At 43.0% G+C, this 9,667-nt stretch overlaps 1 protein-coding gene across 2 annotated transcripts in view; it reads left to right on the forward strand.

Annotated features, from left to right (window-relative positions):
- Positions 1-8,581, forward strand: part of LOC111955112 (mitogen-activated protein kinase kinase kinase 11) — a 46,578-nt gene extending 37,997 nt beyond the window's left edge. For both annotated transcript variants that reach the window (XM_023975202.2, XM_023975211.2), the window contains exon 10: positions 293-8,581. In XM_023975202.2, the coding sequence (XP_023830970.1) occupies positions 293-915 (623 nt within the window). In that variant the 3' untranslated portion in view covers positions 916-8,581. The remainder of the gene's footprint in view (positions 1-292) is intronic.
- Positions 8,582-9,667: the final 1,086 nt, after the last annotated feature.

Below are 9,667 nucleotides of genomic sequence, written 5' to 3' on the forward strand. Positions count from 1 at the left end.
AAGTGAGGCTTTTGTCAGTCTGTAATACTAGACTAAGAAGAAAATGTCTGCACACTTAGTCAATTGCCATTTATGTGATTTATGTGATATGTGGTTTATATTAGCTAAGCTGTCAGTGAAATGGTTATTATTTACCTTCCTGTATCTTAGAAACCTGTTTTGGATTGTGGTAGATTTTGATGCTTCAGTCTTCCGACACCTGTTTTAATTCATTATTACGTAACATATTTATTATCATCTCTGTGTTCCACTCATCTAATCTGCTCTCTCTCTCTCTCTCTCTCTCTCTCAGGCCTGGACCTCCCCATGTGCCAGGACAGTCTGGAGTCAGAAGACAATCCCTTGGCGGTCCCCTTCTCTCTTTTCCCTGACCCTCGCCTCTGGAGCCCCAAAACACGTCGCCTGGAGGTCAACGTTATCCCCCGCCCGCGCCCCTCCCCCATCCGACCCCGCATCGACCCCTGGAGCTTCATCTCTGCTGGGGGTGGTGGCGGAGCGTTCGGTGGTGCCCGCAGCCCTCGACGGTCAGATAGCCACCCATTGGGGTACCAGCCCTCACCCACCAACCCCTTCACGAACTGTGACCCCTTCCCCTCCCCAGACTGCGACCCATTCTCCCTGAGAGCCGACCCATTGTCAGGCATTACGCCCGACACGCCCTCGCCCTTTGACCCCTTCTCGCCACCGTTCCCCACCTCCCGCTCGGCGCCCTGCTCCACCAACGGGTCCCCAACCCTGCCCACGTTCCGGGTGGCGCCTCTGAACCCGGCCGACTCGCCGCTTATCGACCTGGGCTGGGCGGCGGTGTGCAGGGTCAAGCCCCTGGAGGTCACCAAAGAGAAGACACGACCCAGGAGGACTCTGGGACTCAAGCCCTTCAAGTCCCCCACGCAACCCAGAGACGATCGCTTCTAAACTAAACCTCCGACCTTGCCTTTCTCATAACACAGAGTTTATACACGTGTTCTTTTAAGGAATGCGGCCCCAGCCCCCTAAATGGACAGGTACAGGTTGTGTATATCCTGTCTTAGGAATGAGGAGGATTTGGAGTCCTATTCAAAACAAAAAATGCACATGTGTGGACAATACGAAGCTGAAATGGGGTGCCCAAACAGTGGAGTGGTTTCGTGTTGCCTTAGAAACCAACAAGGAAGCTAAGCCTGCCTGCCATCTAGCTCAGTGACACTGGATTGTGGGAGTGGATTTCTGTGCACAACAAACCAATGTCTGATGCCCATTTTATTCCAGAGGATTTCTCTCACATATATTTTGGAGAGTCCGATTGGTGGGCTTCTCCAGACTCAATCAGACGTCCCTCTATCACTTCCACTCGTCTCTCTTACTACTTTTTGAAGTGTGTGGACAATACGAAGCTGAAAACAGCAGCTTGCTTTATCTGTAGCTCTGAAAGCATTCAGGGCCTTGGACATTTAGAGTGCAATTTGCTTTATGAAGCATTTTAAAAGGTTTCTGGTCTTGAGTGGTGAACCTACTTCAGAATCTATTTTCTATGATTAGGCTGAAATGTGCAAAGGACTAGGAGCTAAGTGAAGCTAGGTGCAAGATATGACGATGATTCTTGTCTTACCCTCGACAAACAAACAAAAAGTCTCAAGCGTGTTTGTCTCTCTCTTTGCAATAAACAACATGTGATGGGTCAATGTGAGAGAGTACTCCAATTATGGCTACAGAGGTGCCATATCATCCAATTGAAATTCCTTAGAAATTCTCTGCATATTAAAGCCAAACAAACCCAGGACCCAGGCATTCCACTAGGAAAAAGATAACATTCCAATAACATTCTGACCACATTCCCAAAATGCGACTGATTTATTTGGCAGGTCAGCAGGCGACAAAGCCTGGGGGAGACTAGAGGCGCCTCACAGCACATTCCGTTCATGTGGCAAAGAATGTGACTGCTTCAGCCCACAGCGTTATACACGTTTGCCCCTACAGTATGGCAGAGTGGTAGGGCGCATAACTATAGCTCCTCCCCCCATTTGTCCAGTATTATCTACCAGAATTGGTTCTGTCCAGTCCAACATGGGAATACTGTTAAATCTTGATTGGATGAAATCCTGGAAGTAGCAACTTAAAGAGGATCACTGACTATTACACTCATTTCTTAGTGACTAATTGGCATGTTAGAAGGGAAGCTACAGTATAATAGCCTGCAAAGAAATTTGGTTAAGATATCCTCTCACAAAAAATACGTGCCGTTAGAATCCAATGGCTGTTTCGTTATAGGGGAAGCGAGTTTACCCAAGTGGCAAGCTTTGTAATTAGTCTTAATGACTGTGCTGACGAACTGAGTGGTAATATTAATTAGGATTGTGATAAGGACAGGGTTAATTTATTAACATGGAGATATTTGCCTAATTGATGCATTTCCCCCAACATAAAGTTTAGACTAAATGAGTCAGGATCTTTAAAGGGGATTTAAGCAGTGCTGTTCGTTTTATCGCATCCACAACAGGAGGCCCCTTTAATGCGATTCCAGATGATACAGAAGCCTGCCCCCTTCAGAGCAATTTCCTGACCAATGCACATGACCAGATCCCCTGGTCAGGTCGCGTGACCAGGGGATCAGAGTTCTTCCTTCCTGGTCAGGTCGCGTGACCAGGGGCCCAGAGTTCTTCCTTCCTGGTCAGGTCGCGTGACCAGGGGATCAGAGTTCTTCCTTCCTGGTCAGGTCAGATGGTCAGCAGAGACTCCTAGCCTTACCCACCACTTATATCCCACTTCTTCTCAGGTCAGGCAAACTGCTCCTCTCTTGATCCAAAGAGATTGGGTCTGTTTTCGCTTCACGCCATTGACTACTGACTGGACTGCATATCAACCTATAAGGTGCCTCCCCTCTCTACCTCTCCCCCTATGTGATGTGGACATAACTACTTAGAGACATATCATCTTTGATCTTTGTCATCGTTCTTATTGAGATTTGTTTGAGAGGCAGGTGTGGCCTGAGACTACAGTATATGTCAACCCCAAATCGGTCTGTCATCATTATCCGATAAAGAACAGAAAGTGAGCTTTCACTCCAGTCGAAGATACATGTACTATGGAATTTAAATTGTGGTTCAGTGGAAATAAACAGCTAGCGGCGTCAATGTCTGAGTCGATAAGGGCAGTCCAGTGCAACTGAGTAGGACTGGTCTAGTCATCACCAAAGGACAAGGAAATGGCCAAGGATGTTTAGGATTATAAAAGTCATCTGCAAAAAGTTATTTTATTCCCAATCATAGTGTTACATATTGGTATTTCAAAAGGGTCCTCTCTAGGTTTAGATTGTAGATTTGTAAACCAGCCATGCAGTGCCCTGTGACACTGAATGCTTAAATACACCCTTATTGTACTGACTTGAGTTCCAACCCAACACCCCACGGTGTGTGTGTGTGAATGCCTGCCAAAGAACTAGTGTTCATATATGGAATAGGGTGCCATTGAATATAGAGCAGCTCCTCCGCTCTGGGCCCCTGGCTTTTCCCTCTCCCATCACAGCGTCATCTAAAGCTGTGGCAGGTGTGTTATTGCCTACTATACTAGTCCATACAAGACCCCTGCACTTTAGCCTCAACATACAAGTCAACAGACAACCCCTGTAATTCCCATAGGGATGAAACTGAGACTGATGGTCGAAATTGTTGCAAGATCATCGGTATTGCTGCCTGTCCGTCTCTCTCGTCATGTGTCAGTCAGTTTGTCTAGGTCCAAGCCCTCATGTCCGTCTCAGTTCTTCAAGGTCTTATCTGTGATTTCCTTTAGACCACACGCTGTCAGTCGGATGCGTCCAACCCTTTAAAAGCTATAGTGTAGTGCACAGATAACCGCAAAGAGAGTTTATTCAACTTATGCCTCTCCTCATTTTTGTGAAGTTGTATGTTTGCTTTAGTAAGGGCACAGTCACTATCCACCTATGTGATGATCTTGTGTAGATGATCAGTTTGACTATGTTTTAGGTCAAGAGTCAGTGATCAGTGTGTTTTGATCTTGGCAAGCCATCAGACAAACAGATACAGTGGAATCTCCCCTTCATGTTGGGTGTCATACTACACTGGTAGTGAGATTGAACATTTACAATTTTCTTCAAGTAACTAGCTGTATTTGTATTCATTATGTATTCATTTGTATCCCCATTAGCTGCTGCCTTAGCTGGACTCTTTCTGGGGTCCAGCCAAATTAAGGCAGTTGTCCCATTTTTTTAAACAATACAATACATTCACAACAGATTTCACAACACATTAAGTGTGTGCCCTCAGGCCCGTTCTCCACTGCCACTTATCTACAATACAAAATCCATGTGTACGTGTGTGTGCATAGTGCATATGTTATCGTGTGTGTGTGTGCCTGTGTTTGTGTCTCTTCACAGTCCCCGTTGTTCCATACGGTGCAAAGGTCATTAGACGATAACCTTTGGGATGACCTTTCGGTTGTACACAATTCAAAATTCACTCATGATGTCTGGATAGAATCAAAAGTCTACCTTATCTCTCTGGCCTTAACCCAATTGAAAGAAAAAACTCTCCGCCCTTGTTTCTCTCTCTGATTATATCCATGGTCTTCTAACCTGGTCATGGTGATGACAGGTTTTTGGACAGGAAACTAGATTCCTTGAACGCTCCTAGACCGCTGTCGGGTCGCGCCGCTGGTCCCTTGATTGATGCGGATGACAGGCGGCGCTCCAATAAGAAACTCCTGACGAGTTGTTTGTGACGCGCCGCCCTTTCAGGCATTGCCTCATCCGTCATCGCGAATCGGCGCCCCCCCCCCATCCGTGCTGACAGGCCTGAATGAAACAGAACTTTGCAGAGGAGGAGAGGAAAGTATGCCAATAGACCATGTTAGGTCTCTAGGACAAATACTGGCTTCATTCATGCATACTTTGTCCATTTGTGTCAAGCTTTGAGGTGTATCAGTTAGTAACATAACCAAATTATTGAAGCTCTTTTATTTTCACTTAACAAATCGCAACAGGTCTATTACGGTAATTGCTTCCTGCCTCAGCCAAGGCATGCTCTCCCTCTCCTTCATCGTTAGTGGAGATTTAGGGCCGGACGCGGCTCATTTACCCAGCATCCTCGCTACTTACCTGGACTGAATGAATTAGACGTTCATTCAAATAAACCCGATTTATGGACTCTATTTCCACCCTCTCGTACCCAGCTATTATTACCAGAGGGGGATTATGTCTCTTTGTGAACACCTGCCATGTACTTTTGTTCTGCATGATGTTGTCAAACAAAATTATTAAAGATGACCTTTACCAACCGTGGGGGAAAATAGTCTCTAGGGAGCCAACAATGTCTCTGTGTGAGGCTAAGCCAATGCCAGGTGTAGTCTAGTTCTGAAGCTAGCTCTTAAGCGTATTTTTCATCAGTTTTAGTCTGAATGCTCGTCAAGGTCACAATCTGTTGTCCTCTCGTTCAAATGATAACAGTTAAGAGGCCTAAATCAAATAAATGAGGCAGATTTGTTTCCAAGACAACCACGCTAGACAACCACACTTGGGCTCCAGAGTGGCTCAGCGGTCTAAGGCACTGCATCTCAGTGCAAGAGGCATCACTACAGTCCCTGGATTGAATCCAGGCTGCATCACATCCGGCCCATAAGGCAGGGAACAAATTGGCCCAGCGTCGTCCGGGTGTGGCCAGGGTAGGCTGTCATTGTAAATAAGAATTTGTTCTTAACTGGCTTGCCTAGTTAAATAAAGGTTGAGAATTTTTTATTTTATTTATATATATATATATATACACACAGGGATGATTAAAAATATAGTACACTTTAGAGGGAGCGATTGGCTGTAGACGTAACAATTACACGCGCATGTGCTTTTGACACATCTTTGTTAATTGCTCATACAGGTAACGGCTTTCTTTCTTCCACTCAGTCAATAGTCAAACAGAACAATAATAAGAGCAGTTTGGCTACGGAGGAGACGCATCTAGACCTTGGAACTAAATAACCACAGATTGGTCCGTGCGTCGTTTTCCCACACTTTATGAACTGAACTGAATTCTGGGTATCCGCTTTATTTTTTTTATTTAACTAGGCAAGTCCTTACACAAAAGCAAATGTAACACATAAATTGAATAAATCAAATTAGAATATCTCTGATGGAGCTGTCAACATTTTAAGATGTTGACGGAGAGGGTTACCCTGTCAACCTGAATTAGACTGAATCTGATAAATTATCTGATTTCTCTCTCTTCCTTGTCCTTTTGGTTTATTTGAGTAAACAGTTCATATGCAAGATATGTGGGGGGTATTTGTTGGTATAGGTCATCTCACTAAAGTCCTGCTTAAATGTACTAATTTAATCAAAATCGTCAAACAATAAGTAACCTATAAAAGATGTTTTGGATGGTGCAATTCCCTGGGATATGTTCAGACTCACACTCAGATAATCACAGTAGTGTACACAGTGCATATGGAAATTATTCAGTCAATTTGTTACGTTACAACCTTATTCTAAAATGGATTAAATTGTCCCTCGCAATCTACACACAATACCTCATAATGACAAAGCAAAAACAGTTATTTAGAAATGTTTGCTCATTTATTACAAATAAAAAACAGGAATACCTTATTTACATAAGTATTCAGACCCTTCGCTATGAGACTCGAAATTGAGCTCAGGTGCATCCTGTTTCCATTGATCATTCTTGATGTTTCTACAACTTGATTGGAGTCCACCTGTGTTAAATTCAATTGGACATGATTTGAAGAGTCCTTTAGGTGCCTTTTGGCAAATTCTAAGCGGGCAATCATGTGCCTTTTACTAAGGAGTGGCTTCCGTCTGGCCACTCTACCATAAAGGCTTGATTTGGTGGAGTGCTGCAGAGATGATTGTCCTTCTGGAAGATTCTCCACAGAGGAACTCTGGAGCTCTGTCAGAGTGACCATCGGGTTCTTGGTCACCTCCCTGACCAAGGCCCTTCTCCCCCGATTGCTCAGTTTGGCCGGGCACCCAGCTCTAGGAAGAGTCTTGGTGGTTCCAAACTTCTTCCATTTAAGAATGATGGAGGCCACTGTGTTCTTTTCGGGATCTTCAATGCTGCAGGAATGTTTTGGTACCCTTCCCCAAATCTGTGCCTCGACACAATCCTGTCTCTGAGCTCTACAGACAATTCCTTTCACCTCATGGCTTGGTTTTTGCTCTGACATGCACTGTCAACTGTGGGACCTTATATAGACAGGCGTGTGCCTTTCCAAATCATGTCCAATCAATTGAATTTACTACACGTGGACTCCAATCAAGTTGTAGGAACATCTAAAGGATGATCATTGGAAACAGGATGCATCTGAGAATATCGAGTCTCACAGCAAAGGGTCTGAATAGTTATGTAAATAGTTTTTATATACTTTTTCAACAATTTGGAAAATGTGTTTTCGCTCTGTCATTATGGGGTATTGTGTGTAGATTGAGGGGAAAACATGTATTTAATCCATTTTAGAATAAGGCTGTAACGTAACAAAATTTGAAAATAGGGAAGGGGTCTGAATACTTTCCAAATGCACTGTAGTACTCCTTACTGTGACCGGCTCCCATCAGCTTGCTATGGAGTTTTATATAGGGTGACAAGTGAAAGGATATTATATTTATAATGGCCCTTTTTTTTTTTTTTTTTTACACTGGACTGAAAACATTTTGAAGAGGGCCAGAGACAGTCTACATTAGGATGCTTGATTGTTTCATATTTTTGGACGACATCGTTTTTTATTGTATTTCACATTAGGTTTTCACTGGAGTATTTAAGAAACAGGATGGGTGCTTCACTGGGGAAAACTCTTACGTTCCTGCTTCCAAGTTAAACCAAAATGGTTTTGTAAAATCTCTCTAGGCATAAATATTTTTCGAGAGATATCCTTCTGACTTGTACATTGAACAAGATCCCAACCGGAGATCCATTCGAGGCACCCATACTGATCGACTGCTATCTACCTAGTAGAGATGAGGTCTTCAGTTTGACTGAAATATGTCTTGACAACAGTGGACATTTTGTGACCTCCTCCCTGTCTTTGTAGAATATATATTTGCTTTGTGTTTGTTAAACATTCCTTTCTGAATCCTTTTTAATTTTCTTCAAAAACATAGGCTATGTGATGAGTATTATGTTGCATTTCCTCAAAGCAGTACAATTTCCCAGATTTGGGGCTCTATTCAGTCTGTATCGCTGAAGCGTTACAGATTTCGCGGATAGAAATGTAAAGGTAATTTCTGAGTGAGCCGACATACGCAGCATTTACCTAGAATGCTGTCTCCGCCAACGTGGGAACATTGCCTTTTAAATTTCAGTTTGGCAATAGGAATTGAATAGAGCCCTTACTTTCTGCTCTTATGAGTTTGTCATTGGGCTTTGAGAGGATGTCGTCATTTGTTGAGTTGTTTGTGAAATCCGCACTGGGCTGGGCCTAATCAAAAACTATTTTATTTTTGTGCATCAGAGGCGTGTTTGTGTATATGTGAAAATGTGTGTACTTGTTTTTTTGTTCTTGACTATTTTAATGGGGTTTAACCTGTGGAAAAACAAAGGAAACTCAAAAAGAAAACGAGACCAAATAAAATGTAACACAACCCTGAGATGTGTGGTTTTGTTATTTTCCTTTGGGGTTTTTCAAATGAAAAGCTAGCAATAATTAATCCATATATTAATCCAAGTCCATTCTTTTTATATATATATATATATATTCATTTATTTTCCTAGGAAGTGTAGCTACACTTCCTCTCTACACCTCATGTCAAATAAAAGTCCCCTAAAAGACTCGTGCGCATTGATTGATGCCCACATATGGTGCACATGCAGGACTTTTATTTTGTGGTGAGCAGAGAAGTGACCTGTCACCTGTAAGGAAGGTTACCAAAAGCAGATTCCTGTTTGGAAAGTCTGTTTAATAATACTTTCCTGTGGATGTTTTGTTACCAGCTGCAGACGGACTAACCACACAGACAACCGGCTGAGGATATTGAAATGGAATTTTATTCAACATTTTGGCTTGCAGGGAACTTTTCAAAAAATAGTCTATGGTAAATTGTCCAACTGTGAATAGCTATAGAACATCTGTTGAAGTAAAGTTACACAATAGATTTAGTTAATACTACAACAAATATCAATAGACTATCAAGCTGCACAATGCATTTAGTTAATACTACAACAAATATCAATAGACTATCAAGCTGCACAATGCATTTAAATAGGAAAAGGCTTCCTCCACGGTGCAGCGTGTTAGACACGTGAAAGGATCAGCAGTCTTCATCCTTCCCACTTTTTCTGTGTGACAGTGCACATTTATATGTTATGGCAGTTGTGAAGCCCAATGCTTTTCAGATACACGGGTTGTACACGGGCTGAGGAGCAGTGTGTGTTCACTGTGCTCAGTTCACTGACCCATACGTTCCACACACACACACACACGTCAGAGTGAGGGTGGGTTTTTGTTCTTCACTGTCAGTGCTTTGTCTCACAACGCCTCGCTTACGTTGTGACTAACCCAGTGCCATTTTGTAAAGACAGAACAGGTAGAAATACATGTTCCCCTGAAACGAAAGAGAACCCCAGATGGATAGACACAGTCACCTCCAAAATGATTGGAACCCTTGATAAAGATGAGGCAGAAAGACTTTATAATAAACAATACAAATACTGAGCTGTATTGTACGCTCATAAAA

This window comes from Salvelinus sp. IW2-2015, linkage group LG3 (genome assembly GCF_002910315.2).
Source record: "Salvelinus sp. IW2-2015 linkage group LG3, ASM291031v2, whole genome shotgun sequence".
Lineage (NCBI taxonomy): Eukaryota > Metazoa > Chordata > Actinopteri > Salmoniformes > Salmonidae > Salvelinus > Salvelinus sp. IW2-2015.